At 36.2% G+C, this 22,518-nt stretch overlaps 1 protein-coding gene across 5 annotated transcripts in view; it reads right to left on the bottom strand.

Annotated features, from left to right (window-relative positions):
• Positions 1-22,518, bottom strand: part of PTPN12 (protein tyrosine phosphatase non-receptor type 12) — a 90,057-nt gene that overhangs the window by 53,906 nt on the left and 13,633 nt on the right. For 4 of the 5 annotated variants that reach the window (XM_082473506.1, XM_082473504.1, XM_082473507.1 and 1 more), the window contains exon 2: positions 3,177-3,285. In XM_082473506.1, the coding sequence (XP_082329632.1) occupies positions 3,177-3,285 (109 nt within the window). Of the gene's footprint in view, positions 1-3,176; positions 3,286-15,474; positions 15,509-22,518 lie in introns of all 5 variants that reach the window. The other variant, XM_082473505.1, reaches the window with a different exon arrangement.

Below are 22,518 nucleotides of genomic sequence, written 5' to 3'. Positions count from 1 at the left end.
TTCTTTTTCATAGTTCAGTAGTATTCCACTATATCTATATCTATATTTAAAATACCTCTTTATCCATTCATCTGTTGATGGACACTTAGGTTGCTTCCATATCTTGGCAATTGTAAATAATGCTGCTATGAATACTGGGGTGCTTGCATCTCTTCAAATTAGTGTTTTTGTTTTTTGTGGATATATACCCAGAAGTGGAATTGCTGGGTCATATGGTAGTTATATTTTTTGTTTTTTGGGAAAGCTCCATACTGTTTTCCACAGTGGCTGCACCAATTTACATTCCCATCAACAGTGTACAAGAGTTCCCTTTTCTTAAAATGGGTAAATTTTATGGTATGTAAATTATACCTCAACAAAGCTGTTTTTAAAAATATACCGTACCTGGGCTTCCCTGGTGGAGCAGTGGTTAAGAATCTGCCTGCCAGTGCAGGGGACACGGGTTCGAACCCTGGTCTGAGAAGATCCCACATGCCGCGGAGCAACTAGGCCCGTGAGCCACAACTACTGAGCCTGCGCGTCTGGAGCCTGTGCTCCGCAACAAGAGAAGCCGCGATAGTGAGAGGCCCGCGCACCGCGATGAAGAGTGGCCCCCGCTTGCCGCAACTGGAGAAATCCCTCGCACAGAAACGAAGACCCAACACAGCCATAAATAAATAAATAAATAAATCTTTAAAAAAAAAAAAAAAAAAAAATACCGTACCTGCAAGCACTGGGCATGCTAAATACGCAAAGGAAATTGACAATTTACATTATTCTTATGATAGTAAGAAAACATTATCTCTAAATACTATTACTTTCAATATAGTTTTCCAAATTAAAATGACTAGAAATTTATGGGAAACTGACTTATCAAACCTTAAATAACTTAAAGGGAAAAAGGCACTGCTACTCTGCCTATAGCGCTGTAATTAAGAGCTCAGGCTCTAGGGCAAGGTTTCCCAGCCCCAGCACTACTGATATTCGGGCCTTGCACAGTTCTTTGTTGTGGGGAGGCTGAAGCCTCTGTAGAGCAGGATGCAGTAGCGTCCCTGTCCTCTACCCACTAGATGCCAGGAGCAGCCTGCTCACCCCACATCCTAGTCGTGACAACCAAACCACCTCCGGACATTGCTAAATGTCCCTTCAGGAGCAAAATCACTGTAGTTGAAAACCAGTGCTCTGGGTACAAACTGCCTGGGTTTAACTTCTCACCACCCTATTAGCTGTGTGACAAGGTATTTAACCTCTCTCTGTCTCAGTTTTTCATCTGCAAAATGGCATATAATAGCACCTACCTCATAGTTTTGTTGTGATGACTATGGTAAATAGTCCATTTACTATGGAAATTGGCAAGCAATACAAACCAAGGCTTTTATTTTTCAGAGGGGCAGTTGAACAGCATACCACTGACCTTCCCCCTCTATCTCTATTTAAAATCACAAAGCTTCCCCCTTCTATTCTCAATTTTCTCTATGTACCTCCTACTATATTATTCTCAATAGCACTAATTACTATGAGAGAACATAATATGTTATTTGAATTAATTGTCCATCACCCTGACTAGAATATAAGCTCCACGGGGGCAGGGAATTTTGTCAGTTTGTTTCCTGCTGTATCTGCAGCACATAGTATATGCTCAAAGTTTTTTATAAAATTAATGAATGAAACACAACATATGAAAACAGAAACCTGAAGCTATTTGAGATTCATTTCCCCAGATGATAGAAAAAGAAGGTGGAGAAACTGTCTCTTTAAGAGTATGTGCATTAATTACAGAGCACAGTAAGAGGACCTTAAGATTATATTGCTTAATTTTTAAAAAACTGTCCAGAAACCCATACTATTCACTATTCTGAAGTGGACTGGTAAGAAAAGTAGAGTATATTTTCCAAAAGCTTAATGAATGGTTACTATATACCAGGGATAATTGTAAGCATTTTACATGCACAAAATAATCTTTAAAAGTATTATTATTTTAATCTCCATTTTGAAGATGAAGAAACAAAGGCACAGAGAGGATGAGTCCAAAGTCACAGACAGCAAGTGACAGAACCAGGATTTGAACTTCCAGAGTCAGAACTCTTCTTCACCATTATGCTATGCTGCCGCTTTGTAATAATTTTGCTACTACCAGCCACCCGCAGATCCCACAGCTGAGAGTAAAGCTGAACAACAATAGAAAGATGAAGGATTCAATTTATGCAAAGAAGACAGTAAGAAAGAGAGGGAAGGAGACAAGAGAGAGAGGAGGCAATTTGAAAAAGGGATATTAAGGAAGAAGAAAATTTCAAAACTAGGCACTGGTCAATGACATCAAAATAGTTAACAGAAAGGAATAAGCACTAAAAAAAGACTACCAAATATGGCAATTAAAGTCATTGGGAAATTTATCAAGGACATTTTAGAAGAACAAGCTTTAGGAATGAATGACATTTTGTCAATTGTATCTCAATAAAGCTAGGGAAAAAAGGATGAATGGAGAGTTGAGGGAATGGTGTCATGGAATGTATATATTTCAAGATACTTGAAGGAAAAGAGAAAGACTACTGGTAGCTTTAACAGATAGCAGGTATGATATAAATTTTTACTTTATAAAATGGGGACCCTTATGTATGCATGCTTTTAGAGGTAAAGGTATTTTGCTAGAAAACTATGCTATTTAAGAATATAATTATACTATCGTTATTAGAATATGATGTTATCAGTCTTAGGCATGCCCTCAGAGATACCCTCAGATATCATATTTAGACTACTAAGAACAGCAGACACACAGGCATGAATCATCTTATGGTTCATTTTTAATGCATAATTAATCAATTAAGGTTCTTATTGTTAATAGACAATAGGTAAGAGTTAATATTTTTAGCATTTTACAAAATGTATTCAATTATACTTATTGAATTATGTCTGTATTATTTTATTTTAACAAAATAACTTCTTTGAATAGAGAGTCCACAAAAGGTATTTTTACTTGGATTTTTCAGTATTTAAAAGTGAGTTAGTATCAGAGTAATTGTGATGCTTAAAGAAAAATTAAACAATAAAACAACTACAACAACAAAACTATTATCAGAAGGAAAGGCAAGCACAATCACAAATTATTATCATTTATTTATTTAGACTAAAGCAAGTTTAGGCTATAAAACTGCTAATTAGCATTTCCATTTGTTCCATTAATGGCATTTCAAACTTACATGGCAGTATGTCCTTATATCTGTTCTTTTTAACATTTTCTTCTTTTTCTCCAGTGGCTGTGGGATAAATCTTTTCTGTTCTATACTTGGTTGACAATCTTCTTAGTCGCTTAAAATCAAAAAAAGAAAATTCAAGTTCAGAAAAACATTAGTATTTCAAAATTTTAATGAAAATTTTAATGATAAATAGCTCTTCATTGAATTTTGCTAACCCTGATTCCTCACAACTCATTTTCTTGTTTTTCTAAGTTCACAATATCTCCCTACCCCTTAATAATTAACCCTAAGATAATTTCATTTTTAGCATAAGTGCAAACATAAGATTAATACTCCAAACAGTAGTAAGAAACAAAAGGGGGGGGGGAACACTAGAATAAAAGTAATTTTATTTAAATAAATCATTAATACACTGAATAAGAATATTTAACTCAGGGTCTCAAAAAGCAAATTTGAAAATCATGCCTAAAAGATTACGTACAAGTTTCTTTATTTCTTCTCTCAGTAAACCGTGAGCACCCATGACGTGCAAGCCTCCTTCCAAGGCATAAGCTAACAGTTACTTATAAGACACTGCAAAACAAAGTTCTCTGATATTGAATTGGAAATGTCTAACAAAGACCAATTCTGCTTATTCACTGCATTACAGAAGTGGTTTGTGAGTTAGTGACAAATTCTTACCACATATGGCGATAGGGATGTTCTTTGGGCTGGAATATTTCTGCATGTCAGTAATACACTTCCTGCTTTCAGAAGCACTGAAAGTCAGCATTGTGAATTGTTTAAATTCACTACTCAACTACATTGCTGAAATTTAATTTCAAAGGAGCTTACTTTCTTCCAGGCTTAAAGACATATTGAAGGCATTCTAGTTTTACTATTCAACAAAATTATTAAATACAAATGAAAAAGAAATCTGGTAATGTTTAACTTTTTCACCATTTTATTTTTGTTCCTTGTGATGCTAATAATTAAGCAACTAAGAATATTATGTCTATATTTTTAAAAAATCACAGAACTTTAATTCAAGATCCTTATTCTTGTATTGACATACTTTAACATATAACACTTGAAATAATCTTAAAATAGACCCTTACACATAGAATAGTAAGCTTTCTGTTCTTCTCTGAAAAACTACTAAACTTTATCATCACAATCTTAGAGATCTAAAGCAGGAATATTCATTTTTAAGATGAAAAGACTTAACTAGAATCTTGTTCTGCACTGGCACAATGCCAAAGCAAAATTCTCCACATTTATGATGTTATTTCCTGTAGTAATAAAGTTCTCAAAGTATGTAGGTGTACTGGGGGTAAAAATTGTATTTACAAAGTAAACGGGCTGTTCGTGAGGGTGAGGGAAAACCAGAACGTTGATGCAATACTGGTAGAAAAGAACATTAGCACAACCCCTAAGGAGGGTAATTCGTCAACTACAAATACACATAACCCTTTAACCGAGGAACTGCACTTCTACAAATTTGTTCTCTAGATAAATGGCACACACTCATGAAATGATGTACACACTAAGTTATTTATTGCAGAATTGTTTATAACAGCAAAAGACTGCAAAAATTGGAAAAGACTATTAATAGAGGACTGGCTAAAAAGATGTTTCATTTATACAATCAAATATGACATATGTTGAAAACAAATGAGGAAGCTCTTGATATACTGTGATATGCAAAGATCTCAAAAATATATATTAAGTGTAAAAAAGCAGAGAACACAGTAGTGTATATATAACTATTGGAGTTAAAAAGAAAAAAAATGCATTTGTATTTGCTTGTACATGTGCATAAAACATCTCTGAAACTATTAACAAAAGTTGTTGTCTATGGGAAAGAGAATGAGTTGCTATAGGAAATGGATGGGAAGGAAACATTACTATACGTCCTTTCATACTTTTTGGATTACATGAATGCATTACCTATTCAAAAATAAAATGTTAAAAAAAGTGAAAGAAAAGATTATTTATAATTTCATTATTCCACATTAACAAAGATCCTCCCAGTTACTAACATATATATCTCACATATTTAACCAGAATTTTTGCATTTTCTCTGCTCAAAGATTTTCATCTTTAAACATAGTACCTTAAAGTATTACAAAATATTCTATGTGAATGTGACTAACAGAAGGATATCAATCGAAACAGTTGCAGAAACACAGGGGGAAAGGAATCTAACTTAGGTAACTGTCACTGAAAAAACACACACACACACATACACACATATAAAAAAACTACAAAGCAAAGGGAAGAGGGGATGAATTTAATTATAAAATGTAAATGCACTTCTGGAATACCTGCTGCAAACACTCCAAGCATTTCTTCTTTTACAAGACAAATTATGTTATTGAGAAATGTGCAAAACAAAGTTTTTATAGAAAATGACTTCTCATTTCTCATATAATGAAACTTAAGAACACTTTTGTGTACAAATAAACATCTAATTTGAGTCTGAATTTTTATACATTCAGTTTTCTTAAAGACCAGCACAGCATGGGATGCCTTCTACTGGCACGGTTCCAATGAAGAATGTTCTATTAAAATAAGTCTACATAAGTAGTGTACTTAGAAATTTTCATACCCCTTAGAGATACTAATCTATGATGTAGTATAAATAAAACAATGGTGGCCTATTAAACATAAAAACTGTTTTGTACTTTTTAAAAAATTGGCATCAAAAAAATTCTACCCAACTGTATTGAAAAGATATCCTCAAATAGGAACTTATTTCCTAACAAAAAGATCAGCTTTATAGTTAGTTGCTTGAATTAAAATTCTTGATCTGACACTCTCTGGCTATAAGACACTGAATTAATTTAACCTGTGTCTCATCCTCTGTGATCTGAGGATAATGCCTACTACTCTCACCAAAGAGCCTGGCATGAAAAAATGGGCTCAATAAATGTTAACTATTACTACTGAGTAATTACTGAAACTCTTTAAATGTTATTTGCTACTACAGATTTCTTTCTTTCTTTAAATAAAACCTTTCTTAGATCAGAGATCAAAAGGAGTCACATATTCTAGGCCAATTTGTTTGCTTGGGAGTGTTGAGTATTTTAAAGCATGCTTCATTCATATTGTCAAATTTGCGCATGCTTCAGAATCACCTGGAGGGCTTGTTAAAAGGAGGATTGCAGAGCCCCACCCTCAGAGTTTCTGATTCGGTAGGTCTAGGATGCAGCCTGGGAATTTGTATTTAATGAGTTTCCAGGTGATGCTGCGGCTGTGCCTGGGGGCTGTGCCTGAGGGCTGTGTCTGGGGGCTGTGCGTAAGAACCGCTGGCATAAGGTATGTTCAAGAGGAAGGAGTATGGTGATGGACTGCATGGAGGAATGGATGTTGATTTTCAACAATTCTTAGATTCCTCTGGATTTTATGTACAGATTGGCAGCATTGACAATTTCTGAAAAGTGATTAGGGATTTTTCTTGGGAGGAGGAGCACGGATTAGTGATGAAGAAGGAAAAATGTAATTATCAAGTAGCAAAAAAAAGGGATGGGGAGGAGATCACTGTTCAGCAGCAAGTGGGAGCAAAAAAAACCACACCACCTATAAACAAAAGTACTTAAATGAGAGAATTAAAAGGTTCTGAGGGAATTCCCTGGAGGTCCAGTGGTTAGGACTCGGCACTTTCACTGCCAGGACCTCAGGTTCGATCCCTGGTCGGGAAACTAAGATCCCACAAGCCGCCGCGGCGTGGCCAAAAAAAAAACAAGTTTTGAGATTAAATTCTAGATAAACTGGGAGGTACAGCAAACCAAAACTCCTTCCTAAATCTCTTAAAACATCAGAATAATACAACAATGTACAGATCTGGTAGCCCTTGACACCAGCAGCATGTAATTGGTAAACAAAACAAAACACCATAAAAAGATGCTTTCGAGATTCGACTTTTAAAAATTATCATGATGATCATCTTTCTGTGTCTCTGTGTATGCTCTTTCTTTGCTTCTTAGTGGTCATTCCACTCACCTCCAAATCGTATACATCTTTTAAGTCCTAGCTCCTTCAGTTTCTTACTCCCCTCATGCAACAATAATCTTTCCCTTCTGAGTTCTTCTTAGACTGTATATGTACTCTTGAAACACCATTTCCTTCTCTTTATGATAAATATATAAAGAGAATACATCTTATTTCCTCTACTAAACTCTAAACTCTATGAGTACAAGATTACTGTCAGATTAAACTGTGTAATGTCCTGCATCCCTGGAGCATATTTAATGCTTATATGTTAAATAAATTAATCTTAGAATAAGATTTGAATGCTGGCCTAAACGAAAGAAGACGGTTTTGTTCTTTGAATACCACACCAAATTTAATGTCCCAATAGTACTTGGGAGGAGACGTAGCCCCACCAAAGTTCATTAACTATGAAATGGAAAGTACCTACACATATCATTTCATTTTAACTTCTGACCACCATTTCCATTGCCTGTAGTGAAGTTGCCAATATGAAATTGAGAAACATGCCATAATATACTAAGGAACATTATTCGTAACTACAGTGCTACGTGACAGTTTGTATGAGAACAGCACTGAACTAAACACTAATAAAATAATTCATTTATTAAGCTACACATAATTACACTAAAGCAAGAAAATATTTTGAATCATTTACTGTCCTAACTGGCAAAAATATAGCTAAATGGTATATTTACATAAACTTATAGGTACTATTCACACCACTTATCATGTGTGGCTTTTTTTTTTTTAACTAAGCAAACAAACAAAAAACCTTTAAGAAAGACATTTTCAACTACCCTTAAAAGTCTTGAGAAAGTCACATAATAAACTCATATAATTCCATTCTTATCTCAGAGTTTCTATTCTAAAAAGCAAGCCTGATTATTTTAATTTGCCCCACGCTTAAAAACCCTCCAATGGGTCTATCACCTCCTAGATAAATTACCAAATCCTTTCATTTTAACATATTTTGAAAGCTGCCTGTCTGATTTCCCAGCTTCTTCTTTTTATAACACTCCCTTACTCAGAGTATGACGCTTCAGCCATATAGAATTATTTACCACCACCAGCAGAAGCACCCTTCCACCCCTCATCATCACAGTTCTACAATTTTTCCTCTTGCTGGTGAGTTAATATAAGGACTCTGGCTAGAGTGTTATTTCCTTTCTGAAGCCTTTCTTTCTTTTTTAAAATAAATTTATCTATTTTTGTGTCTTTGTTGCGGTGCGCGGGCTTCTCGTTGCGGTGCGAAGCACAGGCTCCAGGCACGCGGGCTTCAGTAGTTGTGGCGCAGGGGCTTAGTTGCTCTGCGGCATGTGGGATCTTCCCGGACCAGGGCTCGAACCCGTGTCCCCTGCATTGGCAGGCGGATTCTCAACCACTGTGCCACGAGGGAAGTCACCTGCATTGGCAGGCAGATTCTTAACCACTGTGCCACGAGGGAAGTCCCTAAGTCTTTCTTGAACACTCCCTTCCTCATTGCTCCCAGTTCCCAGCACTTAGTAGTCAATAATATTGTTTTATTACCACTTTGGAAAAGTATTTACAGTCTAATGTCTCACCCATTAGACTATAAAACTGAAAGCAGAGACTGGACTATCTTATTGTGCTTTATAGCTAGTGCAATGCAAATCACATTAAAATGGGTGATTTCAAGAATTGTTTAATTAGCCTTCTCAGATAAGTCACAGAGATGTCTCTAATACATTAGAATTTGTGATGCAAACAAAAATGGAGTTTAATATTCACTGTTTTAAAGTTCCAAACAAATTACTTTCTCTTTATTTCTTAAAAACACATAAGTTTTATTCCCCAATCCTAAATCAATAACTGATTCTCAGAGGCCCCTAAAGTCACATGCAATATGACTATCCTCTTTAAAGTATCCAGTGTGTGTCAAATTTGGTTCTTTAAAAGGGTAGAACAGTTCCCTTGTTTATCTAAGAACCAAAGCTAGTGACAATGTGTTTGTGACACTTGTTGAATCTCTCCAGTCAAAGAGCGAACTGTCTACTCAATTGTCCACTGGGTGTCTCACAGGCATCACAACCATGTCCAAAGAGCACCACCATTCATTCAATACGTGCTCAAGCCTCAAAGCTGGGAATCATCAAGATTCCTACCTCCGCCTCCCCTCACCCCCAACATCCAGTCAATCCATCAGCAAGCTGTGTTAGCTCCACCGCTAATCTAATTCTCTTCACACTCACCAAACAGACTTAGAATTCAGAATAAATGTAGACAGGAACAAGTGTTAAATTTACTTGTTGGCTGGATTTTCAATCAGGACAATTAAGAAAACAAATGGACAGAAAAGTAGTAGAGCTAAAATAAAATTAAGCTAACTCAAATTCCTTTTGTATAAGATGGCCTATAAATAAATTAAATATTGGAGCTCAAGCCTTCTCATACTCTGTTACTAGGCCACACACTACTGCCCCAAATTCCTGAATGTCATTAACACTTAAAAAACAGCTTCATAAGACACTAATTTTAGTAAATATGCACACACTATACACAACCAAACAACGTTACCTTAAAGTGAAATAAAATGGAATTACTTCAAGCTTCAGAGTTACACTGCTAGCAAAATATATGAATACCTATATAGTACTGCTTTTGCCATTGCTCTGAAATATTTCTGAGGCAAATACTGGAAAATCCATCTGAATTTTAAAAGGCAGGGCGTTTGGCACATAGTTGGCACAGGGTAATAACTGTTAAATGAAAAAATTCATCTGGTTTTATGCCTGAAATGTTAATGCCATCAGTCACAAAAGCCCCTCAATCGTAATACTGAGCTAATCCAACCACACAACGTGGATGATTATTACTAAGACAAAATAATTTTTTTAAAAACCTCAAATACAAAGTAACAGCAGCAAGTAGTAAAATCAGAGTATAATTTCCACCAAACATATACTATCTCTAACTTAACTGGCTGTTCCTAAATCTTTACAAATATATTTATATAAAAATGTGTATGCCTCTAATAATAACTGTTACAAGCAACTAAAATAACTAACGGGTCTTTCAACTACACAACTGCAACGTTTACCTTTAGGTGCAAAATATGATACTCTGCCTTTCAAAATTTAACAGTTCTTTCAACTACACAACTGCAACATTTACCTTTAGGTGCAAAATATGAAACTCTGCCTTTCAAAATTCATCTTCCTATCTTTGCTCATGCTTTACCTACTGCTGCATGACAGACTAAACTGTCTGCCATTCTTCTTCAGAAATGCATAGCTATGCCTTCTCATTAAAGCTAAGTCAGGGCTGATACTAAAAGGACATACTTTGAAGTAAACAGGGGCCAATCTTACCAGTCTTTGGGTATTAATAAGAGTAATGATTTTTACTCTTTGATCATCCTGATTTCGATGCTTCAGTTATTTTCGTAGTAGTCTACCAAGCAAACTCCTTGCTTCTTTCTAGCTCAGTACAGATATCATCTTGCTGAAACATCCCCTGAGAACAGTCCTGGCACTCACCCCCATCTTCCACTTCCTCCCATACTGCTTCCTCATCTCTACCCGCAGCACTTGATATATACCTCTCATCTAGGACATCTCCCAATGTACAATAATTATTTATATGTGCACATATACCATCCCTGATAGAACATGAGTTCCCTGAAGATGCAGACCATATCTTCTTACTCTATTAATACCAGCTACTACAAGCATAACCTGTGACAAACTGCAGCACGTCAATATACTCTTTAGGTCTTCTCAGGTGGTTAGGTTCAGAAGAAATGGATGCAAATCAGAATTGACCAGTAAACTTAGGAAACGATTTTCTCTCACTACTTAAATTTCATTACCACTTCACAATGAGACAGCTTTGAGTCAGAGAAGCTGGGGTTCAATTCCTAGTTCCATCAAATAACAGCAAAGGAGATCTCCTCAACATAGTAGCTTTATAATCCTCCCTGAATGGATGAAGCAATGGATCTTCATTTTGAGAATTCGTTTTTAAATAAAACTTTGTACTACAGACTTCATATTTTAAAACAATATGGCAAAACATAAAAGTTTTTAAGAAAAAAGGTAATAAAAAAATTTCACAGCAAGACTATAATCGTTTTTTGCACACCCTAGACAAGCAAATGGTTTCCTTTTCTTAAAGGAAAGGCTCCTGTTCTCTGGTTTGAAAAGAAAATACAGTACTTTCTCAAGATCAAAATATTAGGAGGATATAATCCAAGTTTATCCCCTCCCTACCTCTGGGCTATATTTTTTATGGAAAAAAAGGTAGAATCCTATTTGAACTAAGAGGACAATACAATTGTTTTAATACAGCAAATGGGGGAAAAAAAAAAGTGTTCCCAGGTTTACTTTATTTTGTTTCTACTCACAAAGCCCTCAACTTCTCTTTCATCTGCTTCATCATCCTTTATCTCATGTCCCTCTATTTGACTCACGTAACCACTGGTTCCACATTTTCCAGGTCAATCCCAACTTCAAATATTTTGTCCCACTGTCCCCACAGCAAATTGCTCAAAAATTCCAAAACCTGGGTATTAATACTATGGCTTCCGACTATGCCTCCCTTTATCTAGTTATGTGTCTTGATTTAAGGAAACATGATCACTATAGTGCTCTTTACCCTTTAGTCTCCACTGAGGAATACTCTGCCAAGCCCAGACTCTCAAAGTATTCCAAAGCAATCCGTCACTAATATCATTATTCCAAAATATATAATATAAACATACAGTGAGCTTGAGAATATTGAGTCCCAAGTTTAACACATTAAGTTACAATAACATCGACTGTCCAACTAAAAAATAAAGAAGACCCCTCAAATTAATAGCATGGACGCAGAATTCGTATTTTCATCTTTGCAAAGATGTAGCACAGGAAGAGTCACCTTTGCAGTTTAAGAAAGCTCAATTCATATCTACCACTATATGGAAATAAATTATTTTTTGCTAGGCCAGACTGCCACAAAGCTGTGGTCAACAGACCAAACTTTTAAAGAGAAACCTATACTTCCTGGGGAACCATTAACTCCTGAACCCCCTGAAAATTTCACTCTTCCTTCTACCACTTATACTGAAAACTACTTTCATGAAGTCACCAATAATCTCCAAAAGGCATCAAAACCAAAAGCCTCAATTCCTATAAAGTATTTAACAGATGATGACCTCCTTTTAAAACTCCTTTCTTCAATTTCATGAAACAAGTGTCTCTTGATTCTCCTCTTACCCTTTCTGGTCCTTTGCATCCAGCCCCTTAAAGCATGTGTTCTCTCTTGAACTATTCTCTCCTCAGATTTTGTCTTTTAGCAAGTTTATCTCCTGCCTACCATGCCTTTAACTATTACATTTATGACGATCCCCGAATCTGTATTTCTGCTGACTTTTCTCCCCAGTTCCAGTTCCATATTTTTTTTTAAGATTTTTTTAATTAGTTTATTTATATTTATTTTTGGCTGCATAGGGTCTTTGTTGCCACAGGTGGGCTTTCTCTAGTTGCAACGAGCAGGGGCTACTCTTCATTGCGCTGAGCGTGCTTCTCATTGCGGTGGCTTCTCTTGTTGCAGAGCACAGGTTCTAGGGGCGTGGGCTTCAGTAGTTGTGGCTCACAGGCTCGGTAGTCGTGGCGCACGGGCTTAGTTGCTCCACGGCGTGTGGGATCTCCCCGGACCAGGGCTCGAACCCGTGTCCTCTGCGTTGGCAGGCGGATTCTTAACCACTGCACCACCAGGGAAGTCCCTGCTTCTGTTTTATGTTTTGGTTTTTTGGCCGCGCGGTATGTGAGATCCTAGCTCCCCGACCAGGGACTGAACCTGCACCCCTGCATTGGAAGGCAAAGTCTTAGCCACTGGACTGCCAGGGAAATCCCTCCAGTTCCATATTCAAACTGCTTACGGAACATCCACAACAGCAACTCAAACCTAACTAGATAAAAAGAAATTCACCTGCTTCTATGTCCCTTTTTATTTCTGTGGCACCTCTGCCCTCCTTAACCATTCAGACTTAAAAACCTAGTAGTTTTGGACTCTTCCCCCTTATATGTCCACTTGCTTCCTCGCACATCCAGTCAGTTTCAAGTTCTGGTGAGTCCACCTCAGTAAACATCTCCCAAACCTGGCCCTTAACTTTCTAGTCCCACTGCCAATGAAGAAAGACAATTGTTTTAAGTATAGGATGATAGGTAACTTAATTTTCTTTCCTTTAATTATATTGTCTTTTCAATTAAAAATAAAAAGATTTAAGAAATGCTTTGTTGTTGTTGGTTTGTTTGTTTTTGCCACGCTGCGGGGCATGTGGGATTTTAGTTCCCCGACCAGGGATCGAACCCATGCCCCCTGCATCGGAAGCACAGAGTCTTAACCACTGGACTGCCAGGGAAATCCCTCCAGTTCCATATTCAAACTGCTAGACTGCCAGGGAAGTCCCAAAGAAACCCTTTGAATGACTGAGGAAAAAGAGAAAATTTGGTGAGCATAACAAAATAGTATAATAAATAAATAACTAATTAATGTATGTCAAGGAGTAGAGACAGAAAAAAATGCATTTATGTTCATTAAACCATGCATATAAAGCACCATACCCAACATCTAGCATAGAGCATGCCTTTAAATATGTAAAGACTGAGATGACCATATAAGATTTATTAACAGATGAGGAATTTAAGGAAAAATTTTAATTACCTGCCTCAGATTAGTTGACTTGTTATTGAAACTAGCAAATACCAAAATATCTTTATTTGTATACTCAAATACTATCTCTTTTTTTGTTCTTAAAGAGCATTTTAATCGTTTTGTGTGTACCCTAAGATTTGATGCCATACCACAGTACAATACTTGAGACCACACTGTTCATTACCAGCTACAGTATCTATTTAAAAATTCAGAAAGCAATTTTCAACTGTATATTGCAAGTCTATTTTAGGCTGCATTAGACAAAATAAGTTATAGGCCAAATTCCAGAATGGTAGAATAAATTGTCATTGATGTTCTCCCTAATCCTTCCATTATGGATCTACACAGAGATCACGTTATGTCCCGTTATTTATTCGAAAGCTTGAAAATTACCTGGCAAACCAGACTTAAGTTTACAAGCCATATTTTTGCAACTTCCCATTCCACTCCCCAAGCCTAGTAACACATAAGGAATTACTATTTAGGGATCTGCTGGGCCCATTTTTCCTATCAATGCATAAAAATGCTTTAATATAAGGTGTTTATGTTTTTAAAAAGATAAAAAATTAAGTATAATAAAGGATGTGCTTTCACATAATCATTTCATTTTTCAAAAAGAAGGGAAGACCAAGGAGATATAAAGTCAAGTTAGGTTGGCAAACTTTTGTTTGTAAAATTAAGTTTTAAATTCTTAATAGAGACACAGTTTGGCAACTACTCAAAAGGTTAAATATAGAGTTACCATATAACCCAGCAATTCCACTCCTAGGTATATACCCAAGAGCACTAAAAACATATGTCCACACAAAAACGTGTACACAAGTGCTCATAGTAGCACTGTTCATAAAAGCCAAAAAGTGGAAACAACCCAAATGTCCATCCACTGATGAATGAATAAACAAAATGTAGTCTAGTCATACAATAGAATATTATTTGGCCACAAAAAGGAATAAAGTGCTGATACATGCTCAGCTGATAAATCTTGAAAACATTATGCTAAGTGAAAGAAGTCAGAAACAAAAAACATATATTATATGATTCCATTTATATGAAATGTCCAGAATAGGCAAATTTATAGTCAGAAAATAGATTAGTGGTTTCCAGGGTGCTGGGGTGAAAGGGAGTGAGGTGTGACTGGTAATGGGTATGGGGTTTCTTTTCACAGTGATGAAAAAGTTCTGAAATTAGATAGTGATAATTTCCTGCAAAAAGTATTTCATTCTGGCATTATATTAGACTTCGTCCAGAAAAGGCCAGATCACACTACTGTGAAGTTATGTGCACCCCAAGTTACCAAGGGCATGATTTTGTCTTCGAATATCTCTATGTAATAATGATAAACAGTGCTCCTCTTGCATATAACATACAAAAATCAAACAAAAAGCCAAACTTCAATCATGATAAAAACTAGGATCTACCTACATATAATTATCAAGATTTCTGCAAGAAATCTTGCACATAACTTCCTACCCCAAGTTACCAAGGGCATGATTTTGTCTTCGAATATCTCTACCTATATAGTTGTTTGCCCTAACCACTAAAGAGGAACCAGCTAGTTGTTGATAAGTGCCATTAGAGTGTCTCAGATTACCAAGCCACACAATATTCATATAACATTAGATAGCTCTGCTGAACTCATGAATTAACTGTTATGATTTTCAAAAAAACCTACTTTCTCAGCTTGCTGACATACTGGATCTGGACACCTATAATAAAAGGAAAAAGTAAGATTCAATTATCACCTTCACGAGGATGACTGGTCTTATATCATTTTTCCTAACCTACTCTATGTGTCAGGTATTCTTTTAGGTGGTACAGATATAGTGGTGAACAATATATTGCTCTCAGGTAGCATATATTCCAAAAGTAGATCTTGGTCATACAGTATTTATCATTCCTGCTTCTTCTATCCATCATTTGTTTACAAGTTTTATCCTATCACTACAACCACTGCTGCCACCCAAGATTATAATTTTCTGTCTTCCAGAGATAATCTTTTATATTTTTCTTTATTCCTCCACAATACCTAGTATCTTCCATGTATCACATATTCAGTAAAGCATGGCAAGTCTTTTAAACAAAATGGGCACTGATAACCATATTCAGAGCATCACATAGTCAATGAATTGGCACCCTACTATCACATTTATAACTTACTGAGTTCAATAAGCTGAAATAGAGTTTGTATAACTGGAGAGTATACATTTAAAATGCTAGCTGAAATTTGATCTTTGTGGTTTACCATCATACTGACATATGAAAGTGATAAAAAATGAAGTGTAATTTAAAATAATTTATTTAAAGTAATAATCCTCTTGTCCTAAATAACATACCTGAAGACACTTTGTTTTTGATTTGCTGCTTTATTATATTAACTACAATGTCACCAAGGAAAGTTTTCAATCTTTTATCACCAGGGGGAAAATGTACAGAATAAATGGGTGCTAATACACACATATAAAAACCCATCAACATATTCTTAGAGATGAGGTATATATGTGTGCCTGTGTATACACATACATACATACAATTTAAATATGTAATATATTAAATTTAACAGTTTAAAATTTATACAAGCAATGCATGCAGATGCTAAAACATTCAAACCATAATGTCAAGTTGTGCCATGGGTTCCTAAGACCACCCGCAGGTTCAGTGATGCATGAGGATGACTCACAGGACAATCTCTACAGTCATATTCACAGCTATGATTTATTACGGCTGAAGTATACAAAGCAAAAGCAGCAAAGGGAAAGGAGCATGAGGCAAAGTCCAGAGGAAACTAGGCACACGGTTTCAAGAGTCCTCCCCTAATGGAGTCACACAGGACCCACTGAATTACTCCAGCAATGAGTTGTGACAGCATTGGTGAAATGCTGTCTACCAGGGAAGCTCATTAGAGACTCAGAAGCCAGAGTTTTTATTGGTGGCTGGTCATACAGGTACTCTGTCTTAGCAGGAACCAAATTCCCAGATTTCCATAAGGAAAATAGGTGTTTAACAAAAACTATATTTGTACAGTAAAGGCAAAGGGAGTCATACTTATCATGGAATGATGGGAACCCTTCCAAAAGTCCAAGTTCCCAGACCCCAGCCAAGGGCCAGTCTTGCAAGTAGGCCTTTCTGAGGATAGCAGTCACAGGCTTGTTATGTTAACTTTTTCTGCACACAATTATAAATGAAAAAGTAATCACCTCTCCTCCATATCCCTCCCCTTTGAAGTAACCAACCATATTAAGCCTCTTTATTAATAGATATATTATACATTGTTTCACAAAAAATTGCTGTAACTAATATACTTGGACATACTATTTTACACACATCTGCAAATATTTTAAAGAAAAGATTCCTAGAAGTTGACATGATGGGTCAAAGAGTATACACATGATCAATTCTATTAGAAGTGGCCAAACTGCTTTGCAAAAAAGGCCTTACCAGTTTACCTTCCTATTAACAGATCTAGAATACTAGTTTTTCTCTATCCTTGCCAACATTTGCTATTATCAATGTCTGAATTGCCATGATTATCAATTTTTGAATTTCACCAAATTTGGTGGAATCTGATAGACCCCTCAAAGTTAACATTAATTAATTTGTATTTCTCTGATTATTGAATAAGTTGGTGACTTTTCCCCCATGTTTAAATAATTATTTGCATTTTTCTTCTGTTAATTTTCTTAGCATTTGTTAATTTTCCTATTGGAGTGTTATATATAGAAGCTACTCATATATTTTAGATAATAATCCTCCAAATGTTTAATGTGGTTAAAATGTTTTATCTCAATCTACTGCTTATCTTGCATTACCTTTTGTATTATAGATGTCTTTCATTTTTATGAGGTCAAATTTGAGCTTTATTATTATAATATTTGTGCTGTAAATACAAGTCAGGAGAAAAAACACTCTAACTCAGACTGGCTTTGTCCTTAAATGTTTCACCAGTCTCTTTACACTGGCAAACTGACTCCCTTAGACAACTATTACATTAAAGAAGTTTACCCAAATATGGTGGATCTTTTTTGAACTTGCTTATTTTAAAATAAAATGAAAAACTCTTATAATTCAGCTACCATTTTAGATTACAAAGTGAAGTCTCAGGCAAAGCAGTATTCTCTTGCATTGCTTTGTGAAGTGACAATTCTTAGGTACAAGCTAATTTCTAATAGGATGAGGTCATTAGGGTGACTTGGTACTACACTGTCAGCTTGACTTCTCTGAGCCATACAAAACCTCCTGTAATAATACTTAATGTGTAGTGTGGGTACACTGGCAATCTCTGGGAGTAAAATATTTTAAAGCATATCCCCTATAATCAAATAACATTTATTATTTAAATTATTAATCTTCTGCTGGCTAGAACATTTCATGAATGACAAAGACCAAATCTACTTTTACCTCTGAAAAACTGATTTAGCAATTACTCTAAAAATTCATACTATTTTGAACCAATTCCTTGTTTATTAAGTAGAAGTCTTAATACTTATAAACTCACCAACAGCCCTACTGTATGAGTTATTTCTATAAATGTTCTTTTTTTAAAAATTTATTTATTTATTTATTTATGGCTGTGTTGGGTCTTCATTTCTGTGCGAGGGCTTTCTCTAGTTGCAGCGAGCGGGGGCCACTCTTCATCGCGGTGTGCGGGCCTCTCACTATCGCAGCCTCTCTTGTTGAGGAGCACAGGCTCCAGACGCGCAGGCTCAGTAGTTGTGGCTCACGGGCCTAGTTGCTCCACGGCATGTGGGATCTTCCCAGACCAGGGCTCGAACCCGTGTCCCCTGCATTGGCAGGCAGACTCTCAACCACTGCGCCACCAGGGAAGCCCCTATAAATGTTCTATTTGACTGTGCTTGTTTAGTTAATAATGCTAATTGCTGTTCCCTGAAGTCTCTTCTTTATCCCCACCTTTATTTGTTTGCTCATAGGGTTCCCTCTACTTATAAAGTCCCTCCACCAAAATTCACCTATCCTTCTAGGCTCATTTTGAAAGCACTTTCTTATTAAGCATTCCATGACTCTCCTAACAGTATATGATTTTTCCTTTTTAAGAATCCTCATTTAAAAAAGAAAAAAAAAAAGAATCCTCATTGCACAACAACGTGAATGTACTTAATGCCAATGAACTGTACACTTAAAAATGGTTAAAACACTGACTTTTGTTATGTACGTTTTTACCACAATAAAAAAAGTTGCCCCCCCCAAAAAAAAGTAGAGGGACTTCCCTGGTGGCGCAGCAGTTAAGAATCCACCTGCCAATGCAGGGGACACAGGTTCGATCCCTGGTCCTGGAAGATCCCACGTGCCGCGGAGCAACTATGCTTGCATGCCGCAACTACTGAGTCCACGCTCTGCAACTACTGAAGCCTGCGCGTCCAGTACCCATGCTCCACAACAAGAGAAGCCACCGCAATGAGAAGCCGTGCACCGCAACAAAGAGTAGCCCCCACTCGCCACGACTAGAGAAAGCCTGCATGCAGCAACGGAGACCCAACGCGGCCAAAAAATTTTTTAAAAAAGTATAGAGTGCAAGGTAAACAGTAACACAAGGGTTGGCAGTAAGAGGGTAGAAATGGGAGAAGGGATCCAGGGTTAAGAGAGGAGGGGAGAATAATAAACCAAAACAGTACATTTATTAGCTTTCTGAGCAATCCTCACTCCCTTCCCCAACTTCTCTTTTCTCTAAAATGTCTACAGCAGATTTACCTTTCAGGACAACTCATATATATGATAGGATTTCAAAGACAGGGGTAATTTTCCCACTGCTTTAAAAAAATAACATAAAATCCATTCAAAAAAAATTTTAATGCAAATTTGTCCTACCCTCTTCTCAGTGCTTTTGACAAGCTCACCCATGACTTCTATTCCCAAATTCAGGGTTAAATCCAAATTCACAATTCTTTTTGTAACTCCTCAATCCATTTACCCTCTACATGACCCTCCAGGTTCTGTTCCTAACTCTCTAGCACTGAGAGCTTATCATCCTCAAGTAGACACTTAAGTGTCCCGAATGTTCCATATTCTTCTCTGTTATTCTCAGTATATATTCTTTATCTCAGAAATCTCATCTTCTTCCATGAGTTCAACGATCACCCATACACAATTAATTAGAGAGCTACAGGGCCAACCATGACTGGCCTGAGATGTAAATTCAACTCAAACTCTATACATCTAAAATTGAACTCAGTACCCAACTCCTCAAATTTATCTTTCCTCCTGTATTCCCTATCTCATCACTACCACTTAGTGTCCACATTAGCTCAGATAAATTCTTCCTCACCCTCCAATATCACCAAATCTTGTGAATGCTATCTCAGAACTGCCTTCCAAATCCATCCCTTTTCTTCATATTCATTGTCACTGTCTCCAGGCCCTCCTGCTTGAACAGCTCAAATAGCTTTCTAAGCGGTCTCTGCTTGTATCCTTACCTCTCTGCATTTTATTCTCCACACAGCAGCCAAGGTGATCCTGTTAAAATGTAAGTCAACATCATACCTAAGAGTAAAACTCATGTCATTTAGAGTAAAAGCCAAAGTCCTATCAATGACCTACAAGAACCCTGGATGGTTTGCCGTAACTCCCAACACTATTACAAATCTACTACCCTCTTCCTCACCCATCCTGCTCAAGCACACTGGAGAGTGTGCTTCCTCTCCCATCTCTTCCTCACCCATCCTGCTCAAGCACACTGGCTTCCTTGATATCCCTTCAACACACTCTTAACTCAAATACTTGGGCACTTAATGCTCTTTCTGTCTGGAATACTCTTCTCCCAGATAACCGCATGGCTCACTCCCTCACTATTTCAAGTCCTGGTTCCATGTTTTAACCACCCTACATAATAATAATATCCCCTACACGTGTCATATGGTAGACTGATCATATTAATAGCCTGTTTTTCAACTCTTCCTATATTAAAACCACACATGACTTCACAGTTCTTCCGACTTAAAAGGTGTAATTTATCTCCCAACCCCTTGAAGTTGAGGCGGCATTATAACTTGCTTTGGCCAACAGAATGTGAGATCATTTTGGAACATATTTGAAAATATTAGATATGGCATAAACAATATATGGTTTGCAAACAAAACTTGGCTTGTAAACAACATAAAAACTGGCATATAATAAAGCAACAACAGAAAATTAAATGTGTTGGTTAAATATTCATCTTATACTTCTGGTTTAGGTTAAATTGCATTTTCCAAAAATACCTTAAGAATAACCTACCAGCCATCACAAGAATGTAGAGTATGAGAAAATATCAATATTTTAATATTCTTTGAAACTCTTAAGCAGCATTAGAATAATTCATGTCACTGTAGTCTATTTTACAAGATTTGCAAGATTCTCTCTTATTTTTAAATATCCAAGTATTCAATTATATTTCCCTTAAGACCTAAGAGCATGAAAAATAGAAAGTATGCTGCATCTGAGCCAATAATAGAGGAGAGAGACTAAAGAGGCAGGTGAAAAACTAGGTATAAATGATGCTTCAACATCAAGGGCAGGAAGGACTTTAAAAAAAAAAGTCAACAGTGCTGAATGCTAAAGAGGCAACAAGAAAGCTACGCACAACTACTATAAAGTTATCTACTGGATATGTCCAGGAGATCTAAGGCAACCATAGTAAATGCAATTTCAGCAGAATAGCAGCGCTTGAAATCAGCTTACAGTGGGGGTTAAAGGAATGAAGAGGAGGCCAAGGAAGTAGAGCTAGCCACTGCTCACCTAATTACTCATTCAAGGAAGCTTAGTTTAAGCCTTCATTTTACCATTAATAATAGTTTCTTTGAATGCTGTCATTCACACAAAAAAAATTTCTAGCTTTTGAACTATTAAAATATCCATCCTCTTTACTTTTCCATAAAATGAAAAGATCAAAGCATCTGGTATACTGAACATTAAAACTGTGCTTCTTACTTTAATAATTAATCTTCTACTATCTAAATTAAAAGTAATGAAAAAAATTTGTTATTTTGTACAACATCTAATAATGCCAGTGAATGGGTTTAGAGATATTTGAACATATTCAATTTCTTCAAATAGTTGCAAAATCCTATTATTAATACCCACCTACTCTGTGTTCCTCCTTGGCATTTACATATAACCTATTTACAGCACTAGAAGTAAAGAATTACAAACAACCAGGCATAAATGACAGGAAATTTCTAAATTACACAGTACATCCAGATTCATCTCTAACACCCATTAACGAATCTTAGGCACAAAGAGGCCAATGGATAGAGTAGATAAAGCTAAGAAGACAGAGGTGCACAGGCAAGCAGATACACAGCACAGACAGAGGCACACTGACAACCAGGCAAACACAGTATTACAGCACTTAAGTTTTAGATGATCCGGGAACTACAATTAGATTTATTTTATTAATGCAAAATCTATTGTGAAGAAAATACATTAGTCTTTCAGATAGTGATAAATTTCAGATACATATTCAGAGAGAGAATTTAAAAATGACAATATAATACTTTCATAAAATTGATCTTTAGAATTACACTTCCTTGCAAGAAGGTAATGTTCTGGTTCCATATTTTAACACTGAAAAATTACAACTTAAATCTTAAGTACCATAAATATGCAGCTTATAGATTATCTTAATTTTATAGTTTCTACACAGAAACCTTAAAAGTCTGACGTTTAATATGTACTGAATATGTGAAATAACACTCTGCCAGAGCCAACAGAATGTTCTCTCAACTCA

Source organism: Balaenoptera physalus (assembly GCF_965194825.1).
Source record: "Balaenoptera physalus genome assembly, chromosome: 8".
Classification (NCBI taxonomy): Eukaryota; Metazoa; Chordata; class Mammalia; order Artiodactyla; family Balaenopteridae; genus Balaenoptera; species Balaenoptera physalus.
The sequence above is the reverse complement of the archived record's forward strand: the minus strand, read 5'-3'. Positions and strand labels throughout refer to the sequence as shown.